The following is a 17,577-nucleotide window of genomic DNA, read 5'->3' as shown; positions in this document are numbered from 1 at the left end:
ACACTAGATCCCCGAAGATCGGGGAAGAGCGGCGGTGATCACTGCCGCTCCTCCCCTGGCTCGACTCCCACTGTAACTGAATACAGCGGGAGCGAGCCTCCGGCGGCGCGCGTGCGCCGCCCACAAGGGGATGAGTCCAGCGACGTAGGTCTACGCCGCTGGACGGGAACGAGCCACTTTGCCGCAATACAGTCAACGTGACTGGTCGGCAAGTGGTTAAAGTATAACTAAGGGCAAACCTTTTTGTTTAGTTTTGGATAGAGTGGAGAGGGATTAGAACCCCTGTCAGGTTTGTGTTGCTGTCTCTGCCCCCATTAGGTAGATTCGTCCTCTCCATTTGTCCTGTATAATGTTATCACCAAGAGTGAAAGTAAAGGAAAATCCCAAGTTTTGAGTTGTCACAGAAATAGAGGAGAAATCTTCCAATGGGGACACCAGTTCTGGTCACAACCATGTTTTTTTGCGCTTTGAAGGGATTTCCTCTCACTTCCTGTTTTGGCTATGGGACAGGAATTGAAGGGAATTCTCTGCAATAGGACACAGATAACAAAGAAAAAGGAAAACGAACCAGGGTTATAACCCTCTAGTTCTCTATCTTCAGTTCTACTTAACCACTTGCCGACCGCCGCACGACTATTTACTGCGGCAGTCTGGCTCTCCTGGGCAAACCAACATAGTACTACGTCGCTCGCCCAGGAGCCTCTAGGGGGCGCGCTCCCGCCCCCGCTCGTTCCCTAACATCCCTGCGTGAGTGACCGGCGGCTCCGCCGGTCACTCGCGATCTCCCGCAGGGGAGGGAGAAAGGCAGGCGGCTGATGTAAACAAAGCCGCCTGTCATTCTCCCTGATGTAACTGCAGAGACTGTACGATCCTGCTATGTAGGATCGCATGTCTCTGTGGTTACATCACAAGCCACGCCCCCCCCCCACAGTTAGAATCATGCCCCTAGGGATACATTTAACCCACTGATCACTAATAAAGTTAACCTTCCCTGCCAGTGTCATTTTTACAGTAACGGTGCAAATGTATAGGACTGATTACTGCAGTAATGTCAATGGTACTCCCAAAAGTGTCAAAAATGTCAGTCAGGGGTCCGATCTGTCTGCCCCAACGTCCCATGTCCCGCAAAAAAAAAAAAAACGCAGATCGCCGCCATTACTAGTTAAAAAAAAAAACAATAAAAATCACATAAATCTTTCCCATAGTTATTAAACGCAATAACTTTTGCGCAAACCAAACAAAATACGCTTATTGCGATTTTTTTTTACCAAAAATATGTAGCAGAAAACAAATTGGCCTAAAATGTTAAAATATTTAGATTTTTAAATTTTTTGGGGGGGGGGGGAATTTCGTATACAAAAAAAATGTGAAAAATATTGTTATTTTTTCAAAATTGTCGCTCTTTTTTTGCTTATAGCACAAAAAGTAAAAATCGCACAGGTTATCAAATACCACCAAAAGAAAGCTCTGTTTGTGGGAAAAAAAGGTCAATTTCATTTGGGTACAGCATCGCACAACCGTGCAATTGTCCGTTAAAGTAACGCAGTGCCGAATCGCAAAATAGGCCCTGGTCTTGGAGCAGCCAAATCCTCCGGGGCTTAAGTGGTTAAAAAAAACTGTTCTTTTACTGTTACTAAGGTGAATTAACAAGTTCTGTTTACAGGAGACAACTTTAAAACTTACCCTCCCCAGGCTGCTGCCAGCCTACTCCCCTTCCTAAAAACGTAGGAATATGAATGCTGCTGTGCAATTCATTACACCGCACTGAAGCAGTGCCCAGACTTAAAAAAAGTTTTGTCTTGTGATGTGCCAATCAATTAAAAAAAAAAGAAAACAATGTATTTAATGTCCATCTTTTTCAGTATACATGAGCATGCATGTGTTAGAGCAGCGTTTTTCAACCTGTGTGCCGCGGCACACTGGTGTGGCGGGAAGAGTCCCCAGGTGTGCCGTGGCAAAATTACCCCATCTGATCTACAAACTGTGTTGGCCACTCAGTTAAGCCTTGTTGTTACAGCGGTTCTGGTCCGCTGTCTAAAGCTCACTTCCCGCTGCCACAGGCATTTGGGAAGCTGTGCGGGCCGTCCGATCGCATCTTGCCAACCGATGAGGTCATCGGTTGCTAGGTGCGGGTCAAGCATACGCACAGCTTTCTGGGATGTGCGAGACGCAGGTCCCAGGAGACGCTGGCTGGCGCGCTTTTCCCAGAGGGGAGGTGAAGCAGAGCATGAGGAGAGGAGGAAGAACAGGGAGGAGGCTTTTCAGTGGCTGCATATGAGCGCCTCTGAGCTCCATGAGGTACAGCAATTATACCTGTAATTTACCTGCATGTTTTTGATTTAGGTATAATTACAGGCATGGTGATTGTTTTTTTTTTTTTTTTTTTATGCAATATAAATATACATAAGATATGTTGGTTATTATTATTGGTAATAGTAACTATATTTCTTTAATGGTAACTGCACTTCTTTTTATTTTGTCTTCCGCTTGCACATTGCTCTGCTGCAGTGCAAGAGTAGCGCAGGGTACCCGCGGTTTTCATGTGCATTTTCTATAGACTTCTATTATGTCCCTCATTTTTGGTGTGCTTTCAGAACATGTAGGACATAATAGAAGTTGATGAGAAACGGCAGGTAACGCACATGAAAAGTGCAGGTACCCTGCGCTACACCTGCACTGCAGCGAGTCATAGTTAAATATACGTTTCGGCTCTGAAATGGTTTATCGGGGTTATGGCTGAAGATATCAGCAATAACCTCAGTATTGTTTTTTACAGCCCACGGCTGGCTTTCTAATGAAAGGGTTCCAAGCAGCACATGAGCCACTGGAATGTTTTCAGAAGCAGCGGGAGGGGATGAACCCCCCTCCCACCGGCTCACCCGAGAAGCAATCCAATAGTGCAGCCGGCTAGTCCCAGGGGGCAATGAAAGAGTATATCCTCTTTAATAGCCTCTATAGCCTTGGAGGGCCAGAGCGACGTCATGTTGTTCCGTCCAGTCCAGGCTGCATTTTTGGTTGGTGTGCCTTGAGATTCTTCCAGATTTTAAAGTGTGCCTTGGGTGAAAAAAGGTTGAAAAACACTGTGTTAAGAGCATGTGGGCTGGTGTGAATGAGCCCTAACTGAGAGGTCCCTCAGGATGTAGGCCACTGTACAGATTGACAGTGGATGGGGAGTGTCAGAAGGCAGAGCGCTCCACCATCCAGGTCTAGAATTGTTCCAACACTCAAAAATAATCCCCCTTGAAGTGGTTGCAAAGGCAGAAGGTTTTATTATCGGCTCACCTCCTCATTGGCTGAGAGAGCAGCACGGTGCCATTGGCTCCTGCTGCTGTCAAGCAAATTTAGACAGCCAATAAGGAGATAAGAGGGGTGGGGCCAGACAGCAGCTCCTTGTTTGAATAGATCCAGGGAGCTGCGACTAGGCTTGGGTGCCCCCATAGCAAGCTGTGAGTACAGGCAGGGACAGGGAGCTTGTCCTAACTCCAAGCTGCAGCAATGTCAAAGGAAGAGGTCCATAAGCCACACATCATGAAGCAGACCCATGTGCATGAAGTAGGTACATCATGAATCCCCATGATTAAGTGCCAAGGGGCAGAGCGAAACATGTTGGGGGCGTGGCCTGGCTGGATTTCGGGGTGAGGCTGCCATTCATCCAACTTCATACACATGGGTCTGTTTCATGATTTGCAGCTTATGGACCTCTTCCTTTGACATTAGGTGGAGCTTGTCACCTCTCCAGCACCCCTTGCCCCTCTCTGCTCAGGCAATCACCAACACACTCATGTGACCGGTCATATACCAGGCTCCATTTAGAGGTGGCTGCCAGTGCTCCATGGGCCAGGGGGGGGCGGAACACCATACCCCCCCCCCGGACCACACCAGCCCGCACACCACCCCCGGGTCACCGCCTCACTTACCATGTGGAGGGCAGGCAGGCAGCAGCTTCCCCTCAGTCTCCTGCGTTTCCTCCCTTCTCCTCCTCCTACTTGGCCAATGGCATGACTTCTCCTTTCGGCCAATCAGGAAACGGGTCTCAGGACCCGCTTCCTGATTGGCCAGGAGGAGGATCTGTCTAACAATAGCGAATATTCATTTGCTATTATCACACAACTGGGTGGGCTCAGGGCGCAGTGCTCTGCGCCCCGAGCCCACCCTTGTTTGAAGCCTATTATAGCCTCTGGCTCTAATCACGTGCTTCAAAAAAAAAAAAACCCCAATTGAATCCCCCCCAAATGCGTCCGGCGCCCTGCATGTAGATAAGGGGGCTGGACGCATGGATAGGGTGGTGGCACCAACAATGGACGGGCCGCCACTGCTGCCAGTAGAGGTGAAAGTCAGCAAGTACCATTGGTGTCTGTTGCTGCGGATTTACTTAGACAACATGTAATAAAATGTGTCCTCAAGGTCCTAGTCACATAATTGTAGCCACTTTTTAACCACTATAATAGGAAATAAAGAAGAAAAAGAGGCATCGGTATATACGAATATAATTACAATTGTACGATAAAACCTCAGTCAGGTTTTTATTGTACAATGTGGTTTTTACTGTACAATGCCACAGGGCCATGCCTCCTATTTCCCCACATTACAACACTGTGCACAGGGTAGCTGCTCCTCCTGGATGCCCACTCATCCACCCCCCTGCCTCGGCACTGTACCCTAGTGTATTGTTGACTTACCAGCTCCAGGCCAAGATATGCACTGCAGGTCACCATTGCAAAGAAGAGCAAGGCGGCAAATAATGCATATCTATACCTCCTGTTGCTACACAAGCTGAGAGGGGAGAGACCAGGTAGACCACATGATATTGGCATGTAAGATCATCAATAACCCCAGATACAGGCAGGGGAGGACACATTTCTCCTGTTCCAGGTCAATCACAGAATTGTTGCCAAGATGGATTACCCTGCAGCCACCTAGGCTGGGGACATTAATATTGAAGCTGCAGCCACCTAGGCTGGGGACATTAATATTGAAGCTGGACAGAAATCAGGGACACATTCTTTTAACTGGTAACAAAATAGGGGACACTTTATTTTCTGCTTACAGCCCTCTAAAATTGGGGACTGTCTCCTGAACCCGAGAACATCTGGTCAACCTAGCATAGGTGGTACTGTTGTGCTATGTAGAGAAGTGTGTCGTAGATTTTAACAGGTTGAAGGCAGGGGGGCTGGTCACTGCACATGTGCCTCCTGAGTGCACTACACATCTCCGTGTGCCTTAGCCCCTGTTTACACCAAATCCAACTTTAAAATCTTGTGACTTCACTTGAAGTCGCATAATTTCAAAGCCGCAGGTCAGTGTGACTGCACCTGAAATCTCAAAAAATAGTGCAGGAACCTTTTTTTTTTTCCAAATCGGTGCGGCACCACAAAGTCGTTGTCACACTAATTTGAACAGTTACACTGCTGACCATAAGGTGGAAATGGTCATGCAATTTGGACCTGTCAAATCGCATGACAAGTCACACCGGTGTGAACAAGGGCTAATTAGTCAGGTTTGTGGAAAGTTGACACACACACACACACACTAAGATACTGAAACAAAACCATCATTATGCAACTTTTTATTGCATTATTAAGGTTTGTAAATATACAGACAATAAAATATTACATAATACCAAAAATTTAAAATAAAACAAACAAAGTTCACTCTCTCGCCCTGTATTAAAAACGTCAGTTTTGTTTTTTTTTTTTTTTTAAATCATGGCAAGAATTATTTTACTACTTTTTAAAGAGTAACTCCACTGGAAAAAATCAGTAGACCAATCACACAAGCAGGAAATTACATATTTTGGGGGGTTGTGTACAGAACACCTCCAGGTATCCATATTGCATTTCATTTTACAGAAAATTACAGAGCTGCAGATTGAAAAGGAAAGTTATTTTTTAATAACAGTCAATTACAATAGGACTTGTCTCACAACTGTATGTGCTATATTTTTCAATATTTCCCCCCACAAAAGTAGAGTTACCATTTAATGATAGTAGAGATGAAATGTATATCCATATTGTTGTCAAATGACCACTGGCCACAATAAATGTCCTTACCATGTATCTTTTCATGCGATCTGGATAATCGAAAAACTCATCCATTACATTCCAACTATTTCTTTAGAACAATCCTATAACCCAAAGCAACCATTCTTCCTAACACGGGTCAGCCACCGAAAGATGGAAGTACAATTTCTATGCACTTTTAGTACACAATATAATGTCAAGAACATTTAAAAACTGCAATGTTACTTACTTCATCAGGGTCTAAATAGTAGTGCATAAAAGTTAATTGTGCTGATTTAACTGAACAGTATTGCATTATACAGGCTTTTCATTCTCTTTCATGTATGGTATATGGATGATTAGAATGATCTGTGTAATTGTGTTATATTGTTTTAATCAGTGGAAAACAAATATACTTGTGTAAATTTGATGAAACTATTTTTTTTTCCAAGTTTTTTCTTCATAATGGTTGAAAATGAGAAAAAAAAAAAAAAAAAACAACACTTTCTAAAACACAAAATTATAATTATATGTTCCCATAATAGAACTAGTAACTAAAACAAGTAACATAGCTGCATACATCATAAAACAAAAGTTCAAATGATTATATAAAGCATGCAAAACCAAACTTTTTTTTTTGTGCGAGGCATGCTATAAGGTCAAGCAATGAAATACAAATGAAATGCATCTTTTCAGATTATGGTATATTACATTAGAGAGAACACTATACATGTGCATGACCATGTATATACTTCACATATAACCTTTAGTACATATCCCTTCTTCTATGCTTGCATCCTATGGCAGGAGTCAGATTAGACGCAATAAAATGAGAATAAACCTGCTTAAACCTTGAAAATTACACATGCCACCCTAGGCCGCAGTCTATGTCCGCTTCCCATGTTTCTGGGACTGGATCATGGAAGATTTGCCAAACATAAGGAAGCAATAGCAACCCAGATAGCCATTATGGAGGCTAATGAGAAATAAGCGTTTGCTGCAATTATTCCTATATTTGCTGAAGCGGAGACCTTATCGACTTCAAACCTTCATCTGATAGGGCACTGGAATTAACACTTTCTGTATTTCCCTTATTTTGTTTTCTGCTTTCAGACACCTGCTGATGGGTGGTAATGTACATCTTTACAGATTCTGTACATGAATAAATAAGTGAAATTTCCGTACCCAGTACATGCATTATCAGAATCAGAAGTTGGAGGTCTGCAATATGGCATCCTTACCTTCACCAACACTACTTAAGTGCCCCAGTTTACACAGAATGCTGGATAGCTTAAAAAAAAAAAAATGCTTTGGTGCCTGCTGGACTTCTCTTCTGTCCAAGAACATTAGTAGATTGCAACTATTAATAATATAATTTGCTTAATGCCTGCTATCGTCATCAGCAAAACAATCTTTCAGAACGTTATAATACAGGTTATGTGTATGATATCTATTGTGAAAGCAAGTAAAACATAAAAACAGGTCTATCAGATGGCTCTCTGCCCATGATTGTACAAATTAAAAATATAGTTAGTTAATCAGAACATGCATAATATAAATGGTAATTTAATTATAAAAAAAAAAAGCAAATAGGATTATGCAGGTATGTATGTAATGCATAATCCTAATCCACCTAGCGGTTACAATAATGTACGCATTGACTGCAGATGACTATTTAAAATGACACTAGACAGACATGGCATCTAGAACACACCAATAAATGCCACGCTGTCCTGCAGAAAGGATTAAGTCTTTACAGCACATATAGAACATTAAACGGCCACACAAAGGTACAGTCATTTACTTGAACTTAATCAATAAATCAATGCCAACAGGGATAATAACCCAAAGAGTAGTAATGCACAGCAACCTATCACATTTCAATTTGCTCAAGCCAGGTTTAAGAAAAATCAATTAGGCAGCAAAGTGTAGCAATTTATGGCAACTAAGGCCCCTAAGGACCGTTCAGATCCGCCTGTCAGTTTTTCAGGCGGATCTGAATGGATGCCCCATGCATCTCTATGGGGCATCGGATGTCAGCGGAGACATGTCCGCTGATATCCGATCTGATCCTGTCCGTCAAATCCGGACGGATGGAAACCCTATTTTCCATCCATCCAGCGGATCGGATGAGAACGGACAGGTGGTCCATTCTCATCCGATTCCCCCATATAGAAAATAGTGGGGATCTGACACCTCCGTCTCCACACACAGCACGGAGACGGAGCTGTCATCCGCCTGAGCAGCACGGCTCCGTCGACGGAACGGAGGCGTGTGAAAGGGGCCTTACTGAAAATCCAATATACTGTATGTACTTCAGAGTAACATGAAAAATAAAAATAAATTGTAACTATAAGGTAATGGCATGATACAATACTAGACACATGTTCATATTAATCAAGAGCTATAGACAATATAACATACCAGTCATTTCTATTTGATATATGTGTAATCTACATCCTGCAGTTTTTATAATATTTTAATTTCGATTCATTGAGGCAGTAGTACAATGAACCCAATGTGTTCATTAACTCAAAAATAAGTCAATTTGTCAGAAGAAAAGTAGATAAATTGTATTTTTGTGCATCGATGCCTCATTCATACACCTAACATTCAACCATTCTAAAAAAAAAAAAAAAAAAAAAAAAATGTAAAATTTAATGGGGATTTCCATTTGATCTAAAGATGTGGAATTGTTACCCATTGTGCAATTACATGTTGGCATCTGAAGCTGATGGAGGAATACGCCCTAAGGCTCGTTTCACACTAGCCAACTCCAAAAAGTTGCACGATTTTCAGTGCAACTTTCGAGTCTGACTTTAATAAGACTTTTACACTCTCTGCCATTAAAGTTGTGTCAAAGTCAGATCAAAGTAGTGCAGGAACCTTTTCTGATGTCGCAGCAATTTCAGTATGGTCAATTGGAACGGCTCACATTTCACATGTCCTGCGACTTGGGGTCTCACAAGTCGGATCCCAAGTCGCACAAGTGTGAATGGTCCAGCTTGTAATTGGTTCTTTCAGGGAAATAGCTATGGAGTAAAGAAGAATGGTGAGGTTTTCTATAATTACCAACTGGCAGTATACACATTTTAGGAGCATTAGGGTAAAACTGGTTGCTTATTACAGAAACACCATTTTCATTAAAACAATAGTTTTGAAAAATAGCCCCTTCTTTTGGGTGTTTATGGGTAATTCAACATGAACTATTAAAGCAGACTAGGACATGCTTATATTTGTAGGCAGCACAATTTATCCAAAGTCAAAGATTTACACAAAACGAATATTTTAGTTTTTGTTAGGAGGAAAAATGCTGAAATAGCCGCATGCGTCTTTCATTCCTTGGATACTTCGGGAAGTGACACAGTACCCATTTCTAACTTACTGCGGCAGCCACGGTGATGGGGGTCTTACTGTTTCTCTAAAATTCTTATGATGTATACAGCAAATGTAATTAGGGCCCTCTCCCACATCTGCAGGAGTGGAGAGACTTTAGAAAGATTTGAAGGTTTAGAAAGACCCCCAAGGTGGGACAAACAAAGGCAGAAAGACCTTGTGGTTGGAATCCTTGGGATAAAAGAGGAAGACGAGTGAGAAGAAGTCTACTAAATGTTGACATACCTATGCCAAGTGGAATTACATTTCTGGTAAAGCATTTGTCCTAAGTCTGCATCTAGCTGGGTGGGTTATAGAAAATGTCTTTTCAACAGACACAAATATTCAAATAAACCTCACTCATTCTAAAAAGGAGTGTTCTGCATGACATGTCTATGGCATGACTAGTGGTCATTGCAGGAACTGAATCTGAACTGCAAAGGTCAAAGCCGGAACATACAAGAGAATTATGCTCTCAGAATATTATTATACAGGATTTATATAGCGCCAACAGTTTGCGCAGCACTTTACAACTCAGACCTTCAACACTAAAACATAATATTCTGAAACCAACGTGCAATTAAAAAAAGGAGTCTGCAATACATTCCAAAACTCACAAGCAAAAAGCATTTTGCATTCGTCACGCAATCTAGACTCCACTCGTTAACACTTTGACCTGTCTATAAAAATACTGGCTTCTTCATAAGAAACATTAAACTTTTCTTTACAGCACATCTGCTCTGAACAAAGTTCAAGTTAAAATCTTTAAAATATATTTCTTTTCATCAGATTAAGTACTCTCTTGAGAAATTAGTATTTACATTATGTGGTGTGCAACTGTTTATTAATCGTCTGGCCTATGCCTGAGCCTCTGCCTTCTCTCCTTCCACTTCACTGAAGAGCAGCTTCCGGAAGATTCCAGCATAGAATGGTCCATACACTTGTTTGTTAAAATTCACGATGTTGGCATAGTGAAATCCAATAAACTCCATTTCTTTGCGAACTATTGCGAGTCCCCCAGGGATTATGGGAACGCGCTTGTATGGATAGGGAAGACAGAGGAATGTTGTCACATACTCCTGGGTCCGTTTATCTAAAAGAAAAAAAAAAAAAAAAAACTATTATTTGACTGGATCATGTTAGTTAATAATTTATAATAGACACAGATGGAAATTGATAGGCAGTAATGCTTAAACATGGAACTTTACCCATAAGGCCCCATTCACACATACTGTCCGTTCAGTTCATCAGTTCAATCACGTCAAAATGTATCAGTTTTTCATCCGGTTTTTTTTTTTTACATCCACTACCAATTAAAAAATGGATGAAAAACTGACCGTTTGTCCGTTTACATCAGTTTTCCGTCCGATTAGTTTTTTTGACGGATGAAAAATAGGGCATTCATCCGTTCCAAAAAAAAAAAAAGGACATTGGCGGAAGTGGATGAAAACAGATGTTAACGGATGATCATCCGCTGTCATTCATTTTTCCATAGAGAAGCATTGATGTCCATTTTTCATTCGTCAACGGATGGATGAAAAACGGACAAATGGACCATATGTGTGAAAGGGGCCTAACAGTTTGATAACAATTATATTTCTTTAAACAAAAACAACACACATTCCACAATAACAATTTTATGCTACCAAATTTATTGTGTGCTGTTAATTGCCTCCAGAATTGCTCCGGTTTCTTCTTGCTGGAAGCCACCATTTTGCTGAAGCCCACAGCAGTCACTTCTTGACTGAGAAGTCTTTCCCTCGCCTTGATCTCAAAAACTATATGCCACTTTCTGTAATTAAAACATGCACATTTCCAGCCAATATGGTATGACTTGGCTCAGCTAGAGGGGATGGCTGACAGAAGTTTTACAGTGCTGAAGTTCACAGGCTGCTGCCACTTCTGGAAAGTAGGGAAGTGCTGTTTATCGGACAAGTGGAAAATCAAGTAAAAGTGCTTTCAGTATCCTCTATGAAGAAACAAGCAGGTAACCCTTGTAGAGCAGGTACAGCCTGTTAAAAGGGCTTTTACTTTTGCTGAAGATTGGCTTTAAACGTTTTCCTCCTGTAAAACTACATAGCTAATCTCCCAGACAGTTAGCTTGTCCCACATACCACTGCCTCTCCCTGCCATGCTTCCTATCTGGTCTTAGTCAGCCAGCATTCTTCCCGATTTAAAAATCAAGCCCACATGACATCATCATGCATATTTAAACTCTACTATGACTACTTCTAAAAAATAAAAAATAAATAAAATCCTCAAAACTATGGGGCGCACAAGGCCTTAAGCTGCACTCCTTTTGAAATAAAAATGTCAAAGTCAGATATAAAATACCTACAGTGGTATTTTAGGTAAGTAAGGGTCATGCAAAGACTAACCAGCCTCTCTGGGATGAAAATGAATGATAGAGGATTCCCATTAACCGCACTATAAAGTAGGACAAAATAGTGTTTCAAAGTATAAAATATTTGTATTTAATAATCAAAAACTCACCAATCAAGTTGGAAATGGGATGATCTTTCTCAGTAAGGCTACAAATCTGTCCCATTAGGACAGACTGAACCTCACTGCTTAATGGAGGTAGATTTCTCTCTGTCAGTGACGTATTCATCTCGAAGCATATTTTAGTACTCAGTGCATAGAGAGCCTCTTTCAAGTTAAAATTTCTGTAATATTGAAGGGAAATAAAACAAAACAAAATTGTGTATTTATTGACTACATTGATTTTAGATTTACACTTCACCATTTGAAAAATAATTTTTACTACTTCTGGATAGGCACCAGATAATGATGCACAAATAGGACCAGTTACCAAATATTTGTATATGTTGTATTATGATCTATGCAAGTAACAAGTAACCCCCTCTACCTTAGCATGTCTATTTACAGTCTTGGACACACAGACATCAATTTATCACTGCTTCACATGTATTTCAAACATGAAATACCTGTTAGAACTACAGAGAGAACAAAAGGTCTCAATGTAAAGATCCCTAATCTATCATTGTTCTCAGATGGCTCTCCTATCCCCATTCAAGTCAAAGATCAGCTCATAAAAACCTTTGCAAAAAACATGACTGGTTGAGATAAAGGTTGCAGTAGTAAAGCTGGCCATACACCAGCAGAATTGTGTTGAAAATATTTCATTTTAAGAACCTTTGTTCGATTTTCTAATTAATTTTGATCGCAGTGCAGGATAGAATTTTTCTTTCGAACAAACTCATTTTTTAAAAGTGTATGTGATTTTCTTTTTGGAAAATTATACTAAATCCAAAATCAAATGTTAAAAGCAAACTAAATTTTGAAGTTCTTTCGATTGACATTTGTTAAGTCATCCAATTTACTGAGATTTTTCAAACAAATGTTCGTACAAATATTTGTTTGAATGTTCATTCAAAAATCTACTAGTGTATGGCCAACTTTATCCCATATTTCTTGTAGTGAAAAATATGAATCAAATATGTGAGCTTTGCTATTTTTGCTCAACTTCCTTTTACTATTCTTTTGCTTACCTGCTGCTAACTCCTTGAAGCAAAACAGCAGAAAGATCCTTCACTTGTTCTATGAATGCAGTAGTGTTAGAAGGACCCATGACATTCTGAGTAATGAGACACACGCAAGCTACAAGTTTAACTTGATGCAGCTTGTACTTCAAATTAAGAATGCGCAAGTCATCTGTAATCAGTGTCTAAGAAGAAGAAGAAAAAAAAGTGTCACAACACAATGATAAATTAAAAAAAAAAAAAAATTATATATATATATATTTTATTAAAGAAGTCTACAAAAATATAACTTCAATAGCAAACCCACCTCTGGTACAGCACTGTCATAGTCCAAATCCAGAAGTTTAGCAAACCCACTATTAAGCACCAGGGTTGGACTCAGGTTATCTACAGACACGCCATTTACTTTGGTCGCCTTTTCTTCGGACTTCGCTTCTGCTGCATGTTTCAGAGATTGCTGAATCCACTTGGTGGTTTGACTGAGTGCATCTGAAGGAAAAATACATTGTCAGTAAATAACATTGTTATACTTTTAATCCTTGTACACACTATTAGTTCTTTTTTACGTTCAACCCAACAGGTTGAAAAAAAAAAAAAAAAAAAACTGACAGCTGAGGTCGGAGCCGCTGTACTAACATCCAATGTTAGTATAGCGATCTCCCCTGCTGTGCTATTGTGTTCTAACAGGGGGGCAGCCCCCTGCCAAAACATTCTGGTCAGCACTCTAAGCCATTGACTGAGAGCATCGACCGGGAGGCGGTCAGCAGAGTTTTCATTCGTTCAGCCGGCCGGCTTCAGAAGATGCCTTAATGTGAATTTATACTAAGCATTCCATCTTGCTACATGTTCACAAATTTAAAGGGGTTTATTCACTTCTCCTTTTGGTAATGGAAAGGCCCTTGGCATTTAGTTCATCACAGTCCTCAACATAGCACAAGCAATTTGCCACTTACTGTGGCCATTATTAGCTGTCTAAAAGGTGCCTACAGACATAAAATAGAATGATATCCATCCATCGAGGTCCATCGAGTCTGCTCTTTTTCTTTTTTTGTATTGGACGAGTGTGCCTGTTTTATGCATTGTGCAGATAATCCAAAAGACTGAGCACACTATAGTAATTGGTCATCATAATCTAACCCGGTTGACCAACTATACCTCGGACATTGGTCTACACAGACTGCATAGGCTGCGATTGGACACCAGATGGGCAGAAAGGTGATGGTTAATGTGGCAGGACACTTACCATCACAGAAAAGAAAAAATTCCCACTTTCCCTGTGAAAAGTGAAAAAAACCCTTTAAGGCTATGTTTCCACTAGTGCGACGCTAAAGTCGTGCGATTTACAGTGCAATTTTGATGCAACTTTGATTTGACACACTCTGACTCAAAGTCGCATCAAAGTAGTGCAGGCACCTTTTCAAAGTCGCTGCAACTTTAAGTCGCATAGATGGGAACGGGTGCCATTGAAATCAATGGGCTGTGACTTGTCATGCGACTTCATGTGTCCAAAGTCGTACGACAAGTCGCACTAGTGGAAAGGAAGACTAAAAGAGAACAGAGCAGTTTGCTGTCATGAAATGGCACAATTTGGGTCACACTTACCAGGAGATTTCTCAAGGATGTCTTGAAATTTTTCTCTTTCATAATCAGCTAACTGTCGCTGAAGCTGTGGTCTAACATTCTGAATAGTGTAATTAACCATATCCATTTTCATAAGGTCCAGAACATGGAAGACATCCCTGAAGAATATCAAGAAAAGTTAGGTTGAAACATTCCAAAAGTAAGGGAAATGGACAAGACAGAAATCAAAAGTCATTTGGTTCATACTGTTGACACCCTCCAGCCATCCAGTAACTTATGGACAATACATAAGAATAAATGAGGTCACAGTTTGCTTGCCCACTAGGAAGAGGTCCTGGCCGAAATATTTTTCTAGCAAAATCAGTTTGGTGCTGGGCAGGGTACAGTGAGGTTCACAGGATTGGAAATAAAGGTAAGTATTTCACCTTGCTGGCAGATTTAAAAGTGACATAACGGGGTTGATTTACTTCTGCCCCTTTCACACGGGCGATCCGATCCGCCTGTCAGTTTTTCAGGTGGACCTGATCAGATGCTCCATGCATCCCTATGGGGCAGCGGATGTCAGCGGTGAAATGTCCGCTGACACCCGCTGCTCTCCGATCCGATCCGGTCTGTGAAACTTGGACGGATGGAAACCCTATTTTCCATTCGTCTGGCGGATGGGATCGGATGAGAATGGACAGGTAATCCGTTCTCATCCGATCTCCCCATAGAGGACAGCAAGGATCTGACAGCTCCGTCTACACACACAGAGCAGAGACGGAGCTGTCATCCACCTGCTCAGCAGGGATCGGCGGATCGATCCCCTGCTGAGCAGAATGGACTCCGTCGAGTGGTGCGCCCGTGTGAAAGAGGCCTAAAACTGTAGAGTGCAAAATCTGGTGCAGCTGTACATAGTAGCCTTCTATAGTATCTTCTAACTTCAGCTTGTTCTTGACAAAAAAAAGTTGGATCTGATTGGTTTCTATGCAGTGCTGAACCCGACTTTACACTCCCCAGATTTAGTAAATCAACCCCAATGTATCTCTTTCTTCCAAGCCATGAACATGATTGTAAGGAATTGGTTTCAAGTTGGTGTGTGTGGTGCGTCCCTGAGTCCATGTTCTTCTTGGTTACTAGTTGCACTAATTACTGCTCCTATTAATATTGCTTTGGTATGATCTTACAATATTATATTCAATATCTGTATATGATCTTACAATGTTGTATTTTTCCTGATGGATCAATTTACATTTGGATGAATTTTTTTAAAAATTATTAAAAAAAATCTTTGTAAAATAAAAGTGACATAATGTAAAACGATTTTGGAGGATCTGCACAAGTGCTGCCATCTTTTTGGGTTATGTTGTACTGCCAGGGAGTGGTGATAGCACAGGAAGGGGTGAGCTATGCAGTATGACTTTTTTCCTTTCTAACTAAAAGGGCCATTGTCCTTTAGGAAACAATAATCTAGGATTTTATTGTTGGATCTTGGCCCACTCAAAATAACAGAATTAGTCATCCTTTCCCTCATTGCCTACAAATACCGCTAAAAAGCGTCACGGACATGAAGCTTGATTCGCATAGGACAAAAATAAACCTGCAGCTCTCCTAACACATCTGAAATATGGTCACGCTTGACACTATTAATAGAGGAGCACTTGGGCCTTTCTGAATTCAGGGAATGACCTTTGGAGCAGATAAAAACAAGCTAGCTCAAAAGAACTTTCCATTGATCATATCAGTTTGTAACACAAGAGAGCCAGCTTTGTATCCCAAGTGTTCTTACCTTTTACATTTATTTAGCACATACAGAAAATAGCTAGCCAACACATTCTTGTCTTGTAGACATCAGCATTAAATAACGCCTGTCATAAGAGAAGTGTGGAGGTTGCCATTGCTTGCCTTCTTCTGAAAATGCTGGTTGCCTGGCTGTCAGACATTAGTATTTTTGAATCACAGACCTGGAACAAGCATGCTGTGAGTGTCATTCCTTATCTCTATATAGGTTCAAGTCAAAAGCTCAACCTTGAAGCTAAAGAATGAGCATGACAGCTGGAAAACCAGCATTTTTTTAAGGTCAGCAGTTGTAGCCTCCATTATTCGCACATGGAAGGTATACTTTAAAAAGACACTGTCAGACTATTTCAACAACAAACTTCCTATATTTTTTGATCAGTTAACATATTTACACATAAAACCTGTGTTTTATAAAACAAAAAAATAGCTACAATTCTGAAAAAAATATATATATATATATTTTTCACTTTCTGCTATACAACATTCCCAAAAAAAAAAAAAAATCAAATTTTTTCATCATTTTAGGCCAATTTGTTTTCTGCTACATATTTTAGGTTTTAGAAAATCCCAATAAGTGTATATTGATTGGTTTGGTTTGCGCAAAAGTTATAGCGTCTTCAAATTAGGGAAAAGATTATGTCATTTTTATTTAATTTTTTTTCTAGTAATGGTGGCAATCAGCGATTTTTAGTGGGACTGCGACATTGGGGCGGACAGATCGGACACCTGATATTTTTGACACTTTTGGGGGGGAACAGTGACATTACTACAGTAATTAGTGCTAAAAATATGCATTGTTACTGTACTGGACCTGGCAGGGAAGGGGTTAACACCAGGGGCGATCAAAGGGTTAAAGGTGTCCCTAGGGGGGTGCATTCTAACTGTGTGGGGTTTGTATTTACTGAATGAACATAGAGACCTGTGTTCCTAAATAAGAGGAACAAGACTCCTGTGTGCATTACTGACAGAACAGCGGTCTGCCGTATTTACAACAGCAGACCATCGTTCTGTCTCCAAGGGGAGCAATCGCGGGTGCCCGGTGGCAATCGCGGCCGCAGGACCCGCTAATTTGCTCCCCCTGTGGTGCATGGGCGTGCCTGCCCCCACTAGTGGTCCTGCAAAGTGATGTACAATTGCGTTGTTTCGCAGGACAGAGCCGACCTGCCGCAGTATATGTACTGGTAGTGGAAGCGGTAAAGGAGCATTAAATCCAAAAGAAAACATTTATTAGATTGCAGCTTACCAATTCTCAGATTTGATAGCTGTATTAGTTTCCCTTTATAGACTTTCGTTCTTCTATTTTAATCTGGTGAGTTGTTTGTTTTTTATAAAAGAACAAG

General features: G+C 41.0%; 1 protein-coding gene across 1 annotated transcript in view; it reads right to left on the bottom strand.

The window, feature by feature from the left end:
* Positions 1-9,880: 9,880 nt before the first annotated feature.
* TCP11L2 (t-complex 11 like 2) overlaps positions 9,881-17,577 on the bottom strand; it is a 30,162-nt gene continuing 22,465 nt past the window's right edge. Inside the window, exons 6-10 of the mRNA XM_082254747.1 lie at positions 14,480-14,616; positions 13,185-13,366; positions 12,887-13,062; positions 11,868-12,040; positions 9,881-10,467 (exon numbers count right to left, since the gene is read on the bottom strand). Coding sequence (XP_082110873.1) covers positions 10,232-10,467; positions 11,868-12,040; positions 12,887-13,062; positions 13,185-13,366; positions 14,480-14,616 — 904 coding nt within the window. The 3' untranslated portion in view covers positions 9,881-10,231. The remainder of the gene's footprint in view (positions 10,468-11,867; positions 12,041-12,886; positions 13,063-13,184; positions 13,367-14,479; positions 14,617-17,577) is intronic.

Source organism: Pelophylax lessonae (assembly GCF_965119305.1).
Source record: "Pelophylax lessonae genome assembly, chromosome: 4".
Lineage (NCBI taxonomy): Eukaryota > Metazoa > Chordata > Amphibia > Anura > Ranidae > Pelophylax > Pelophylax lessonae.
Note: the sequence above shows the minus strand (reverse complement) of the source record. Positions and strands in the feature narration are given on the sequence as shown.